The sequence below is a fragment of the Taeniopygia guttata genome, chromosome 13 (genome assembly GCF_048771995.1).
Source record: "Taeniopygia guttata chromosome 13, bTaeGut7.mat, whole genome shotgun sequence".
Classification (NCBI taxonomy): domain Eukaryota; kingdom Metazoa; phylum Chordata; class Aves; order Passeriformes; family Estrildidae; genus Taeniopygia; species Taeniopygia guttata.
The window spans coordinates 7361238-7376875 of NC_133038.1; the positions used below are offsets into that span (position 1 = coordinate 7361238).

At 45.9% G+C, this 15638-nt stretch overlaps 1 protein-coding gene across 1 annotated transcript; it reads right to left on the bottom strand.

The window, feature by feature from the left end:
- Positions 1–522: 522 nt before the first annotated feature.
- LOC100223312 (ovoinhibitor) lies at positions 523–11310 on the bottom strand. Its single transcript, XM_012574650.5, has 16 exons — positions 11174–11310; positions 10374–10393; positions 9437–9573; positions 9218–9278; positions 8604–8737; positions 8101–8158; positions 6988–7124; positions 6544–6604; positions 5661–5797; positions 5159–5219; positions 3635–3768; positions 3498–3558; positions 2048–2184; positions 1650–1710; positions 1169–1284; positions 523–710 (listed from the first exon to the last, which is right to left on the bottom strand). The coding sequence occupies exons 1-16, from the start codon at positions 11226–11228 to the stop codon at positions 665–667; spliced, it is 1416 nt and encodes a 471-aa protein (XP_012430104.2). The 5' UTR covers positions 11229–11310; the 3' UTR covers positions 523–664.
- Between the last annotated feature and the right edge of the window lie 4328 nt (positions 11311–15638).

Consider the following 15638-nt stretch of genomic DNA (forward strand, 5'->3'; position numbering starts at 1 on the left):
CAAATCTGGTGGAGGCAGGCTGGGATCCTCTTTCCTGGCCACAGCTGCTGTCTCTGCCATGGGACATGCTCCACAGGCAGTGGGAATGAGCACAGAGAACCTCTTGCCCAGGCAGCCAACTCCCCTTCCTAGCCCAAGCAAAAAAGTGCTCTCCTCAAGAGCAAATCACCATCTACATCCTCGGCATTTCCCCATGGAAGAGGTGGACCATGCTCTGGAGGTAAATGTCTCCTTGCACTGACTGTAGAGAGGGACTCTGTGGTCAGGTCACACAGAGATATCATGGTTTGAGAAGATTAACACTGACAAGAAGATTGAGGAGTAAGGAAAGGACTGAGAGCTCCAAGGGGAGCCCAGGTCCTCATCAGAGCAGGGCTGGCACTGATACATGGCAAGAAAATTCTATCCACATTAGCTGGTAGTGAAAAACATCAATAGAAAAACATATATCCACCACTCAAAGTACTGTGACAGGGAAGAGATGAGGCAAAAGGGAAGAGATGTGGCACTGAGACAGAGGAATGTTGCCAAGTCAGTTTATTGAACAAGTGTTTCAGGAGCTAAGGAAACAAGGCGGACTGAAGGGATGTTACTAGAGAAGGTCAGCCCATGGGAAGACACACGGAAGGGAGTTTATCTTCCTGGGCTGAAGTCCTGCACAGACTTAGCATTCAGACATTTTCATGAGGTTGAGAGTTGCCCCGCTTTCCCTGGTGAGAGAAGGAGAGAGGAGAGTTAGACATGGCTGATGACCCTTTCCTCATTTCATTGGCCCAAGCATTGGCTTAGGGTTGCCTGGAGATAAAGAACAGTCTCAAAACCCCAAATATCCCCTTTCATTATCCTCATTTGAGGAAAGATGAATGGTTTCATTCATTTGGTACAATCTAGTTGGTTTGGTGCGGTAATTTCCACACACCCTTGTGTGCTTGTGGAACAGATTGAGCGCTGCTGAAAATCAATAAAATACTTTTAAAGCTGACAAACAGGAGGCCAGGTACAGATCACAGAAATGGGCCCTTCTCATTTTCCCTTACAATGCAAAAAACCTAGAGATGGCCAGTATATACCCCAAGCAGTTATACAAAAAGGCACAATGAGACAGCCCTGCATTCACAGCAGGTCCAGGAATTGCTCATGAAAGGAAAGGTTTCACTCCTGTACGTACAGGTAGGCGTTGCAGAACATGCATCTGTTGGCATAGGTTTTGCCATCAGAGCCACAGTGGGGCACGTATTCCATGGTGCACATAAAAGAGACTTCTTTGGTGTCCTTGCAAAGGGCCTGCACACAGAAGATAGATATTGAGTCCCTCTGCCCCAGAGCAAACTGCTAGCCCCCCAGCATAAGGAACAACACCCCACTGAGAAAAGAAACTGGCTGTAACATCATCATAACCAACTCCAAGTGTCCTCCTGATGGCAGATGTGATCTTGTAATGTTTCTGCTCACTGTTATACTTATTCCTTCTTTATTACAGAGCAGTGGGATGGATGTTGGCTGGTTTATTAGCAGTGTGAAATTCCTAAGGGATCTCCTCAGGTGTGCACATCACTACTTCCTGATTTGTAGCCCAGAGCAGAAGACAGTCCCCCAGGAGTGTAACAGACACTGAATTTCACTCTTTATTCCCATCCTTTCCCACTCACCCTCGTAATATCCTCTTCACAGGGTCCGTTCTTCCTCTTGCCAAGGTTGGTCCTATGCTCCCTGGAGGAAGGAGAGATCGTTATTAACCACGACCTTCCCTCTTACAGCCAGAGAGCAAGAACAAACCTCACTCCCATAGGGTCAGAGAGATTTCCAGATCACCCAGCCCAGCACAAACAAAAACCTGCCCTTACAGACGAGACACCATCGCCTGTTGGTGCACCCCCTCTGTGGGGCTGAACGCCCATATCAGACAGTGAGCAGGGCAAGCAGGAAAACAGGGGCAGACAGACAGAATCCCTTCAGCACCATGTTTCAGAGAGAGCCCTCGCAGATTACCTGGCTCCCACAGAGCCAAACTGTGAATAATCCCCCAGGGAGGAAAAGGAGCCCTTACATGTTGTGGGCACACAGGGTGCACTCGCTGGCGTAGGTGACGCCGTCGGTGCCGCACACGGGGTCGTAGATCATGGTGCAGGCCATCAGCTCCCTGCCATCCTTCACCATGGTCCTGCGGTACTGGCTGCAGTTCAGCTGGGCAAAACAAGGACAGCAAAGGCTCTGTCACGGCTCTGCTCTGTGCAAGGCAGCCCCAACACATCCCCCCTGCTTACGCCTCTACCAGACCCTAAAAGGATCTGCCAGATGACAAATGGTGGTAATATATTAACTCGTTCTTCATGGAAAACTAGCAATTTCCTTTCACAGCCTTCCCTGGAGAAGACTGGATCAAGGCTGGAAGGTAGACATTACTCACTGAGCTCTGCATTTATCACAATGCCCCTATACCTTACTGAACCCACCAGGATATTACAAAAGGCAGCTGAGAAATAATCTGTAAATCAAAATGGCACGATTTATGCACTTCCTGCAAGGGGGCTGAGTGTGACCAAGGTGTTTTTCAAGGCCCACAAGAATGGAGGGGAGATGTGCTGACAGGTCTTTTGTTGCAGTGGGACAGTTTCGAGTGTTGAGAGCTGCCAGCAGGACTGACAGCAGGGGAAGCTGATTTACGTCAGCCGAGGAGATGGCCTTGTGGTTTAGCACTCCCAGTTTTTCCAGTGTGAACTCTTCATTCCTGATTTATGTATCTCAACCAGCCCAAGCACAGAGCGTACTCAGGAAACAAAGGAATGACATTTCATAGTTTGTTTGTATAGAAATGAAATATCTGACTCGGGATGTTGACTCTTTCAAACACATGCTAATGAGGTGGCTTTGTTCTTCTATTCTCCAGTGAGAGTAAATGGTTTAGAACTGGCCAAATATAGTTAATCTGGTATTTTTACATGATTCATGTTAGTATATATTAGATTACATTGTATTTACCAAAAAAACCCAAAAAACCCAAAAAAACAACAAACCACCTACACCAAACCAAAGGTGGGTTTGAATCCCTTGATACTTTAGGTATCAGCATTCAAAACACAGGCAACTTTCTAATCTTTGAAAAACATCCTTTTGTAAAACATAAGCATTGAGAGAGCACCAGGTTCCCTGGGCCCTCTGCATCCCCTGCCCATATTGCCAAAACATTCTGCTAAGTTCCTGCAGCAGCTATGACAGAGTGCTGTGGGAAAAGGATTCTCTGTGTAAAGCCTTTAATAATTTATCATCTACCTGTCTCATAACTCAATCCTCACCTGTCCTCTCATCTTTCTTTCCTTGATTGTGTGCAGGAAGTGCACAATGTTCCTGCTGATGGGAGGATGACATTCACCCACAGAAGGAAGGGCAGCACAAGTGTGACCCCCGTGGAGGCTACACCACCCAAAGCACCCAGTGTTCGCTCAGGTTGTGCAGTTGGCACCCACTCAAACTCTCCCTTTCCTTCAGACATCACTTACCTGGGGAACTTCTTCCATGCATCTTCCATCGTGATTCTTGGCAACCTGGGTTCCATATACCCTGCAAGAGAAAGCAGAGTGAAAAACGCTCAGGAAATGCCTCTGTGGGGCTCTCGGGGGGTGCCTGCAGGGCTCACATGTTGTGGGCACACAGGGCGCAGTCGTTGCTGTAGGTGACGCCGTCTGTCCCGCAGACCTCGCGCAGGATGTAGGGACAGGCTGCGATGGCCTCTCCGGATTTGGTCCCGCTCAGGTACGTGCTGCAGTCAACCTGGGCAGATAAAACAGCAACGCTGGGTCAGTGACCCCTCTGCACTCTGATCCTCTAGATTTGAGAGGTCTTTGTCAGGGGAAAATCAGAGGGTTTTTAAGTTTAGACTTTGATTAGAAATGAATTATGCAATCGTAGTTCGGTGTTTTCTGCTAGCAGAGGGAACAGCTGGTAAAAGGGATTATTCTGCTAGAGCAGAACATACACATAGATTTAAAACATAGACATTTTAAATCCAGCATTCATAAAATCATAAAGATGGGAAAAGACCTCTAAAATCATCAAGCCCAACTATTAACCCAGAACCCCCATGTTCATCACCAGAACATATCCCCAAGTGCCACATCCACATTCCCTTTGAACAACTCCAAGGAATAGCAATTCTCTGGTCAGCCTATTCCAATTACCGACAAGGCTTTCACTGAAGATTTTTTTTGGTGCTAATTTCTAAACTAAACATCCCCTAACTCAGCCTGAGGAATCTGATTTAAAGTGTTTGACATTGAGTGCAGTTTGACATAGTTTACTATGTCAAACTGCACCATAGTTTAAACTTGGATATAGTTTACTATATCCAAGATTTTGTTTCAGCCTTTCCAAGGGAAGCAAGAACTGTTTCACCAGCTTCTGATACAAAAATATTTACAATATATAGACTCTAATGGTTTAAATATTTGAGGATCAATAGACAAACACCCATTGGAAATCACTCTACATTAGCTAAGCATCACTGACACTTCACTGTCATTTTGCACAGTCTCCCCAATGCACTGTCTCTTATTATCCATATTTCCCATGTGGTCCAAGAACAAATTAAAGCAAAGACCACATTTTGACGTGCCTTTTCTACAGAAAATATATTGCAGTCCCTCAGGATGTATGAAATTATTTTTGGTGCTTCAGAGCTGCTCTGCATAAGCAGAATAAATGTGTTGAGATATTATCAGCACATATTGTTACTGTGCAGGATAATAAAGCTATTTCTGTACACATACCTGAGAGCAGATTTGTCCTGGCTGACCAGAGTACAAGGATTTTTTTAACCTGTCTAGTGCAATGGAAATCCTACCACTGAATAAATACACAGACATCTAACACAGCTGTCTGCCTCCTCTCCTACTGTTCTAAAATGGGCTGCATGGTTCTTGGGCTGCCTCTGATGATTTCTGTTCAGAGATTGGCAGTACTGGGACATTTTGTTTCTGAAGTCCCAGCCTGTCCCCATCCTCTCTTTCCCTCCTGTACAGCACACTGGCAGCTGTGAGCAGCTGAGGAGAAGCACAGCATCAGCACGAGTCCTGTGCACCATCCCTGGGTGTCCTGAGCCCAGCCAGGGTCTCCCTGGAGACTGCAGAGGGAGTAGATGGTGCTTATTTAAAATAAGACTTACAGGAGTGCTTTCCTCCTTGCACCTTCCATCGTGGCTTTTCTTAACATCAGTCCCGTGTTGTCTGAAAGGGAGAGGTTGGGGTCAGCACATTCACTGCCTGAGCCCTGGAACACCCAGGCACCACAGAAGGCAAACCAGACCCATAACCAATATATCTGATAAAGGAGGCACCTGATTGCCTCATGAACCAGCTTCTCCCTGTCATTAGAAAGTGTAATTCTAAATGGTAACAGACCAGTCAGGTCTCCTCATTGTGTGCTATATAACAGCTCCATCCACTCTTTCTCCTGTCCAAATATCCCTCACAGAGTGCTCAGGTTGAGAGCTGGCTCTCCCACACTTCCCCAAGGAGCAAAAAGAACATCAGGGAACAAAATCCAGGTGACAAGGGCTTCAGGAGGTTGAAAGAGGAGCACAGATATGTTAGTACCAAAAGAAAAGCCATCTGAAGCACTAAGCCTGGCTTGCCACTCCAAAAGAGAGTCCTGTGTACCATACTTACACGTTGTGGGCACAGATGCTGCAGTCGTTGTCATAGGTGAACCCATCTGTGCCACACACTGGGTTCAGGATCCTGGGGCAGCGGACCAGGTCTTTGCCACCCTTCACCTTTCTGGCTGGGAATTTCTTGCAGTCAAGCTACAAAAAAGCATCAGCATCAAACCTGAGGAAAACCTTGACCTCCAAAAAAAAAAAAAAAAAAAAAACCAAAAAAACTCATCATAACCTCCTGCCATGTCTCTAATGCTGGGATGCTGAGACAACACCAGTGCTACGACTCAGTTCTTACTAAACCAGGCTGAGTCAGCTCTGCCTGCGCCCTCTCACATGGGGGAACTGCACAGCACTGCACAGTGTGAAGGGACAAATCCCTGGCTTAAGAACCTTGGTCAGTCCCAACTACAAGATATGTCAGAAAAGAAAAAAAAATTAAAATATGGCCCCTTTTAAATTCTGCAGTGAAAGAATTTGGACTTTGCATTTGAAGGGCATCATCAAAGGAAGATCAAAGCTGAATGACTCTCACATTTGTGTGTTAGCATGTCCTACACAGCAGCTGATACATTCAAATCAAAATTTCAGGTGTGCTCCACATTTCAGAATATGACTCCAACCCAAAAGCTGCTGTAGGTGTGAATTCATCATGAGGACTCTGTGCATAGCTCTCATCCAGCCCATCTGCCAGAGCTGCTGGGCAAAGATGGCCCAGAGGACACCTGCCTCAGGACAGGTGGCATTTGTCAGCACCCTCAACACAAGGAGCTGATAAGAGTTAATAGACAGGTGGAGAAAGCCAGACCTCAGGCCAGCTCACTTTCAGAGTAGATGTCACTCAGGGAACCCTTCAGTTGATGCAGCTAAGAGGAGCTAGATTGAACACTTACCTCAGCAGTCTTCTCTCTGCATCGTCCACTGTGCCTTTTGCCAACATGGGTCTTCTTCTCCCTGGAAGAGGGAAACAAAACAAATACTTAACCTCTTGGTCAAAGTCATGTGCAAAATGAAGAAAACCGTGGCTTCAGACTCTTTAGAAGTCTTCAGAATTACTACTTTACTCATAACCAAGCTCATCCCATCTTCACACAACATACAATTTAAAGCAATATTCTGAATTGTTCCTTTCTCTTCCCAGCCCAAAGACTCATCCAAGGAGATGCCTTAAGGCTCTGTGTGAGCACATGGAAGGCACCAGAAAGAAACTCAAGGCAAATCCAAAACCATCCCATTTCTAAGAGACTTGAAGGCACAGGCAGGAGCAGAAATGCAGCTCTCAAGACTGCCCAGCACTGCTGGGCATGCAGGAGGAGCACTCTGGGCACGGCACTCACGCATTGTGGGCGCAGATCGCACACTCGTTGTCGTAGGTGGTGCCATCTGTGCCGCAAACGGGGTTCAGGTCCCTTGGACAGGCTACCAAAGTTCTTCCATCCTTGGTGGCTTGTGATCGGTATCTGGTGCAGTCAACCTGGCAAAAAAAGGACAAATCACTCTGGTGGAGCCCTTGCTATGCAAGGAAAGTTGATTCAAAACCTTTTTGTTCTGTATGTCAGCCTCAAATTTTTCTGCAATAGGACAAAGCCATGTTACACTGAAGCTAAACTTCCAATCAGAAATTACTCTTTGAATATTATCCTAGTTCTCCAGGAGTCAAGAAAAAGGACTATCTTGGAGAAGAGATCTTTCGGGCACGATAAAATGTATAAAATTTTTGGCCTTGTCTGATTAAGAAAAAAAAATTGAATTTAGTAAGAAACATTTTTCAACAGCTGTAAACCTGAATAATACTGTTTAAGTTTGTGTTGGTTTTCTCCACACTTTTCCAGCTCTGTGATTACTTACTTCAGAATCCCTGTAGTTCAGTACAGGACTTGAAAGGATAGGAAAGAATGGTTATCTATCAGTTGAAGAATGGATTTCCTACATCCCAGAATTTTAGCACTGAAATACAGAAACTTCTTCTCAGGCATCAGACTGCTGGCCTCAGAAAAGATACAATAAACTATGCTCTATAAATATTTATGGTTAGTGCTCTTGTGAGTCTCACTACATCTGTGAATACAACCAGCATGGGAGTTTTGAATCCCTGCTGCTGAGGGTGGAAACGCTTGTGGTCTCCAGAGAGAAAACTGCCAACCTGCACAGCGTGTTGGCAAGAGAAATCTTCTGTCCCTCCACCTCCTCCTGGGAACACAACTCAGCTCCTCATCTCATATCCATCTCCTTCCTCTTTCCTCAGTTTGGTGTGGCAAGCATGGGGTGACCTCTCTGGAGCAGTGAGGATGCCAAATCCACCACCACCACACAGGAGAGCAAATAATGGACTGGGACCCTTGCACACCTTGCCCTATGGACATCTTGCAGCTTCCTAGAGAAGTCTATGAGGTCTTCAGGATTTTATTAGCAGCCCTGAGAGATGGGTTTTTGACTTATATTGCACTTACAGCAACAGATTCCTTGCAGGGCCCATCATGCATTTTGGTAATGTTGGAGTCGTGTTCTCTGAAAGGAAGAAAAGCTTTGGTCAGGAAGCATTGAGAATAACCTTCCCCATGACACTGAAGGCACTGGGACAGCAAAGCAGGGTCCCACCCTCCCCATGGGACACTACAACTGCCTGAATTCTCTGAGTGTGCCCTGCAGATGGCAGCTGCTAATGTGCAGATAGTCCCATCTCCCGTGGGAATTAAGTGCTAGGAGCAATTAGGTGTTACAAGCAATACTTTGATCTGCTCATGTCTCTGCTCTGGTTCTTTTTGTGATTCCCTTCATCAGCATAGACAAAAAAAAATGGGGAAGAAAACTCAAGCAGGCTGAAGAATCATGAGAGGCCAGAAGCAAGGAGACCTACAGAGACACCTGCCTTAAAACTGGTATTTTACAGAGGTGCTTCTGAGAGCCTGAACTTGTTGATTATCCAGAAGGGCATTCCATGCACAAGACTTACGCATTGTAGGCACAGATGCCACAGTCATTGTCATAAGTGAAGCTATCTGAGCCACAGACTGGTTTCAATATCCTTGGGCATGCTACCAGGACGTGATCATCTACTACAGCTCTCCGGTAATGACTGCAATCAACCTGTAAAAATAGCAGGAATAGAGAGGAAAAAAAAAAAAACACCTTTTTGATATAAAGATATAACACTCTTATGTAGTCTTCTCACTCTCCCTCAGCCTTTGGGGACAAAGCCAGCATCAAACCAATTTCACTATCAAAAGTAGAAATTGGAAATTCTCTGGAAATTCTCCCCCAATGAAAAAAAAACAAATAGAATATTAAGAAGGCTTGTGATTTGGGTTTTGTGAGGTCCTTCATAGGATCCTGCTGGAGGCATCCAGGTGGTGAGATCCAACCTTCAGCCAAAATATTATATTTATTTTATTCCCAATTAGACAGGTTTGAAGTCTGAATGGTATCAGATGGTATCAGATAACTATGAAAACCCTCTCAACTTTGGTTATCACCAGATTCTATTTTGGGCTGTGCAGACCAGCTGTGCACACCCTGCCCCACTTCTGCGTGGTGTTTGAGTTGTCCCCATTACAGACTTTGTCTTACCACAACAGGTTTTGGGTCACATTCCCCATCGTGCTCCTTCTCCACGCTGGCGCTGTGCTCCCTGGAAGAAAGCAGACCTGTGTCAGAGATCAAGGAACAGCATCACCTCAGGGCTGGTGGCTTTGTCACCCAGCTGCAAAGGCACATGCTCCTCATCCCTGGGGTACAAAGCTGCCACCCCTGCCTGGAACCCCCGGCAGGGTTCCCAGCCAGACTCACGCGTTGTAGAGGCAGATCCCGCAGTCATTGCTGTACGTTTTACCATCGGTGCCACACACTGGTTTCAAGTCCCTTGGGCAAGCTACCCAAGACCTCCCATCCTTGGTATGGCCACTGGAGTACTGGCTGCAATCAAGCTGTGGAAACAGCCCAGAATCAGCCCCAATTTTGGCTCCCTCATGGAATAAAACCCCCCAAGCATCCTCCCACCACCACCACGCCTGTAGCTGCTGCTGTGAGGCAAATTAGAGGTATTATTGGGAATCTGCTCAGGCAAGCAGGAGGAAAACTTCCCTACAGAAGTTTCTGATTATGCACTTCTGCCAGGGTCCAGGGAGGGAGGAAGGCTGTGGGTGAGACAGTGCCTAATGAAGGCAGTGGTAATTGGGAGCCCCTGGGCTCTGCAGCGGATCCTTCCAGATCGTGCTGCACTCCGGAGAGCTCCAGGAGGCTCCAAGCTGCGTGGGAGGAACCTGCAGACAAATCCATGGCTCAGGCCCTGCTGGTTTTCTCTCTGTGATATAGGTATAGAAATTTATGCAAGGAATTCTTTACGCCTTGCTGTATGGAAGCAATTATCAGAATCACAGTGTTTGATGTTTTCGAGCGTGTCATCCTAAGACAGTTCTCCTCACAAGGAGGAAAACTACTGCCTTTGGCTGGGAGTAACTAAATTATGTCTAAGAGTTAATATAATAACAGTGTACAATTACTTCTTGTTTTTTCATTTTATTTAATGAACCGAAAATATTGCAAAAAATGGGGATCTTTTACTTTCTCGTGAAATTGGAAATGTCGTTCAACCATGCACTGGGAAATATTATTTTAACAGCAAAGACTTCATTAGATTTAACCCGTGTGCTCATTGGGTAGCTACATACTGTTTCTACTTTACCAGAAGCCTGAACAGAACATAATAAACAGATCTGTGGCTCACCTGAACTCCAAAGGCAGTACCTGAAAGAAAAAAATGGAGACAGAAAAAAACCCCACCATATTATGAACATGCAGAGAACACGTATGCAAATATTCTCATGAAATAAGCTAATTTGGTGATTAGTCAACACTAACTTATTTTGTTTAGGAAAATGTGGAGTTTTACATTATTCCAGTAAGTGGCCATAGGATTGTTACTAAATAAAGCTTCATTGCATTTCTGAGGGATAAACCTTGTGAGAGCACATATATTTACCCACCCCTAAAATGTTACAGGTAAGCAATACAGGTACTTTCAATTCTATACTCTTGGATTTTAACCTCTCCTAAGGGACTTTTATGTTTGACTCTCAAAAGGTGGGACATGAATGTTTAAGATAATTATCGCCACCAGCACTGTCCGTCTCCAAATACATAATTCTCAGCTACCAGGAGTAGCACAGTAAACTCCCAGTGCAATGGGAGTTTAACCTAGAGGTTAAAGTTTGCATTTCTATTGCTCACATGGGCAATAATGCTATTTTTACAGTTTTATTTTGCCTTTATATGCAAGACTGCCACGTGCAAGGCCCTACCCTGCACTAGAACTGCTCCTACAAACCAAAAAGATAACAGCTGTATGATGTTTGCTGAAACCTCAGTCTTGAAAGCTAATTTCCTTGCTGTGCTCTCTCAGGAAAGCTATTTCTTCATGGAACAAGGTTCTCCTCCATGTTGCAAGACCCAAAGGCTTTTACTGAAATGAAAACTCAACTCTGACACAGCCAGATCGATCTTTGCAGTACCCCAGTGAATACTCACCCAAGCAGCAGCAAAGGGCAAGAGCTGCCCTGGCCAAAAGTCCTGTCACCTTCATGGCAGCCAGGGACACCCCTCCAGTGCAGCCTGCCTGCTCTCTGTGCAGTTGAGGAAGATTGCAGGGAGGAGCAGGAATATATAACACACCACGCTATCAAGTGGTCCCACCTCATTAGGTAACGCTCCCAGCCTGTCATCACCACTCAAAGCCAAAAACGTGTTTACCCAGCTCTGGATGCCTGGCTAATGATTGATACAAGTGAGTGTGCCAGGAAGGGGATTTCGTGTGGCTCGAGGTGAGTGGGGACCGTGCCAGGACCCCTCTCCTCCCGCACGCTCTGCCCAGCCCTGCGCTGCCCCTCGCACGGCTGCAGCACATCCTAGGCTCACATCTCCCCTCTGCCTACCCAAACGCAATTAGGACTTTCTCCTCAGCTGTAATTTCCAACTGAGCTGCCAAGTGATAGCCGAACCCCCCGTTATTTAACCTCAGAGGGTGATGTTGTACTCTTCGCCGCTGTATTTCAGCCCAGTTTGAGCCCAGGCAATTTGAGCCCAGAAGGTCACCCTGTGCTCTGCAGGAGGAATCCTGCTCTTCTCATGTTTAAAAAACTCAGCAGTGCTCTGCTGTGCATGCCAACTTTTCCTGTAATACAGCAAGGAGCAAAAATACTAAGTTTGGTCCTAAAAATCCATCTCTTTTGGCTGTTCACTGGAAACTACCATGGCACCTTCTGCTCATCTGCTACCACCTCTCCCATGGCCAGTCCCTGACCCACCTTACTGAGCCTAAATGACACCATCTCGCAGGGCAGCAGCCAAATGCCTTTAATATCTGCACAGACTAGATGTACTGTACTTCCTTTACCTAGGAAGTCAGCCAACTTTGCAAAGATTGGTATTAGCCCACGCATGGTTTGCTTCCTGAAAATTCACTGTGTACATTATCTCTTTATGCTTTATATCTTTAGTTTTCTTCAAATATCTCCTTAAGGTTTGCCCACTATTCAGGTAATGGAACTTAGATTGGCCCTGAACGCTTTTTTTGTCCTTTACATAAGGAGATTTTTGGTGATTCTTTGGATTAATCTCAATTGTAGACTTCTCAGTTGGAAATCTTAAATTCTCCAAATCTCTCACTAACTTTTCATTTTTTAAATACTGTATTTGGTAATCAAAATCCTTGCTTGAAGATCTATTTTTTGACACAATTTAAACAGAGCGAGCTTGTGTTGAATCATCACAGTTTTATTTTCTAAGAGAAGGAAATTTCCAACATCTTTCTCACTTGAAAAGCAAATCCACAACAACACAATTTTAGGGATTACCTAGCGGAAAAATATTTGCTTTTATATCCAGGAGCTCTGCTAATATTAGTACTTTGCAGTGTGCATCTGCAAAACTGAAGCCCCTCCAAATGCCAATGTTTCCTGCTATGTTAGGAGCACGAGGGATGGTGTCCTTGTTCAGACTCCTCATTTTCATTCCTTCCCCCTGGTGATCTGCCCTGTGTTTCCTGACCTTTCCCTTATCTCAGTTCCACCAAGTGTCCAGGACTCCAGACCTTTGGATCGATGCAGATTTTGGCTGCAAGGACCCCTTCTCATCCCGATTACAATATCCATCTCCCAGGGCATATTCCAGCCAAGGCCAGGATCCAGTAATGCTTCCCAGAAGTGGAAAATGATTCCTGACAACTTAATTGCCAGGCTCTGGAAAAGCTGTCATGGTCAAGTAAATTCCTGCCAGTGTCCACAGCGATGACACCTGAACCCTATGGGAAAGGAGATATTATTTGCAAACCAAATCTGCAGCTAAAGTGGATTGACTCAGCGTGTTCTGTCAAGAGCAAAGTAATTCTCTTCCAACCAAGCTATTAAATTTGGGAAGTAGTTTGCAATAGGAGACAGAGTAAAGGGACAGAAGAGCAAACACCTGTCGAGGATCAAGAGAAGAAATTTGGATTTAGAAAACAGTACAGCTACAGCACGTGTCTGCTGTGCCCTGTGTCAGCTGAGGCACACAGAGCTCAGCTCTGGGCTCCTGCACTGTGCATGAGGAAGATCCATGCTGTGACCCTGCCAGCGAGCTGCCTGCTTCACAGAGAGCAATTCAGCAAAGCTTTTTACACCAGGAATTAGGAACTTTTCCCTTAGGACAGAGCCTTTCAGGAGCAGAGAGGCAGGTGCAGAACATTCCACCCACCCGGACAGGGAGACCTTTGGCTGTGTTAACACCCTTCTGCTTGTGCAACTCCCACTTGCAGTGATGCTGTGTTGACATCTGCCTGTTTATTTTCCTTTGCTGCAAATCCCACCTGGCTGAGCACTCCACCCTTTCTTCTGCTGCCTCTCCAGGTTACCTCTGGTCCCAGCTGTGAATCATCTGTCTCCATCTCTGCAGAATCTCACCGACACAGGCCAAGAAAGGAAGCAACCCCTTTGTGGCAAGAAGGCAACAAAGCCAACTCATCTGTTTTTCAGAGATATAAGTGGAAATTCTCCATGCTTCCCACCCTCAAACCACAGGGGTGGTTGTTACTACACCCAGCACTAAGTGTTTCTTTTGACACCTTTTGCATCAAGGGTCTGTATTCTTAACTTTCAAGAAGCTGTATCTTGTTTTCAGTGAACAACTTGAGTGGAGTTACTCACCATTCATGCAGAGAAAAGCATTGGAAGTTTTTGTGTTGCAGTTCCAGAGAAAGAGCTGGGCAGCAGGAGAGATCTTCCAGCAGAATAGAGCAGGGAGATCCCAAGGAAATTGCCTGGAGAGCAATTGCCTGTAGCAGGGAGAGCCATGCAGGGAAAGACAGATGTTCTAACAGCTGCCAAACAGAAGCTCTAGAGAGAAGAAAGAGAGAGGCCCATTCATGAGTCCCCAAGGTGAAAGCAGATGGGCCATGGAGCAGAAATTATGATAATCAAGATAAATAATATTGAAATCCCCAGGTACCCATAGCAGAAGTTGTGTGGTGGGACTGAGCATCACGGGGATGTAGGGAGAGCCAGGAAAGAGAGATCTGCAGCAGAGCCAGAGAGGCTTCCCTGCACAAACAGCATCAAACTCTCCATGTCACAATTCACCAAGTTCTTAAACGAGCAAATGCCCCTAAACTGCAAGATTTCCAGCACTGTCTGCTGTGGCAGCCTGAAAAAGGTGCCCTGGGCAGAGCACACCATGGGGTCATGCCAAGGCTCTCTCTTGGTGTGGCTGGGAGCAGCAGGGAGCTGCTGGGCAGAGCTCCCAGGCTCCAAATGGACAGAGGACTGAAAAATACCACAGGGAGTTCAAGGTCTGCTGAGGCATCTGCTAGAGTCAACAGTCCTCACTCTCTACCAAGAGCAGCACTTGTGTGCCCTGAAAAGTTGCATATGTTCCTGACACTTTCTATGAAAAAAGAAGGAAAAAAAAATACTAAGACACTAAAGGTTCCCGCAGAGGTCATTTTAGCTCAAAACCCAGTGGCATTGAGAAACTGGAGGCCAAAGTGTCAGTTCATAATGCCAGTTCTGCAAAACCTCAGGAACTGCTGTGAACCACATGGGGTCTGCGGTTATTGGCAAGCAACACCCTTAATAAAGTGTAATTTACAGCAAACCGAAGAGTCCCCAGAGCTCTGGTACCTTTCCAGTTTCATAGAGGACTGGCTTGGCCTCATTACCATTCTAAAGGGGAAACAAAGGGCAACCACAAGCAAACAGAAAAGAAAAAGTGGTAAATCTCCAGCACCTCACGAGCCTTTGCCTTCTCCTCCTCCTCCTCAGGAGTAACAACATGTGGCATCCTTCTGGAGCTCTGCTGTGCCACCAGGGACGTTCCTCACCAGCCAGCCCTTGGAACAACCTGCAAAAAGGGGGTTGAAAGCAAGAGCAGAGTGAGCAGGCAGGCTGCTGGGAGCAGGATGGAGCCAGCCCTGCTGCTAACAACAGCACAGGCAGCTTCAGCAAGTCCCTGTCCTGTGCCTCCTCAGCAGATGGGCTCGGAATCTGATTAACGATCCCTTATCACCAGCTGTGATTTTTGTGGATGATAATTTCTGCTGGCTGCAGGAGAAATTCAGAAGGTGCTCAAATACTGACAGAAGAGGCTACTGGGGCAGTCCTCATCAGTTTATTGCTTTTCAAGCACAGTTAATAAAGGTTTTAGGGGTCATTATTTGAAAACTTAAATACCTGAAATCACTACAAATCATAGTAGCCTTCAAGTGCACCAATTTTCATTTGCAAGAATTTATTTTAAGCCACAAATTGTGCACTGCTTTTATGAAATCATGTAGATGTCCCTGCACACGACGTTAGTTGGAATCAGTGAGCAGACATCATCAGAGAACATTTTTACTCTCTGACATTAATCACTCTCATGCTGCATAAATAACATTCAAGAATGTACTTGTTTCATCTCTGCTCAAAGACAAAAATCTGCATCTCCCAAAACAGCTAACCAGCCCCAAACTGGTGACTCTCCC

Coding starts and splice junctions, on each gene's coding strand:
- LOC100223312 (XM_012574650.5), bottom strand. CDS start 11,228: ATGAAGGTGACAGGACTTTTGGCCAGGGCAGCTCTTGCCCTTTGCTGC. Junction 6,605..6,987: donor GCGATCTGCGCCCACAATGC/GTGAGTGCCGTG, acceptor TCCCTCTTCCAG/GGAGAAGAAGACCCATGTTG. Junction 3,769..5,158: donor GCAAGGAGGAAAGCACTCCT/GTAAGTCTTATT, acceptor TTATCTGCCCAG/GTTGACTGCAGCACGTACCT.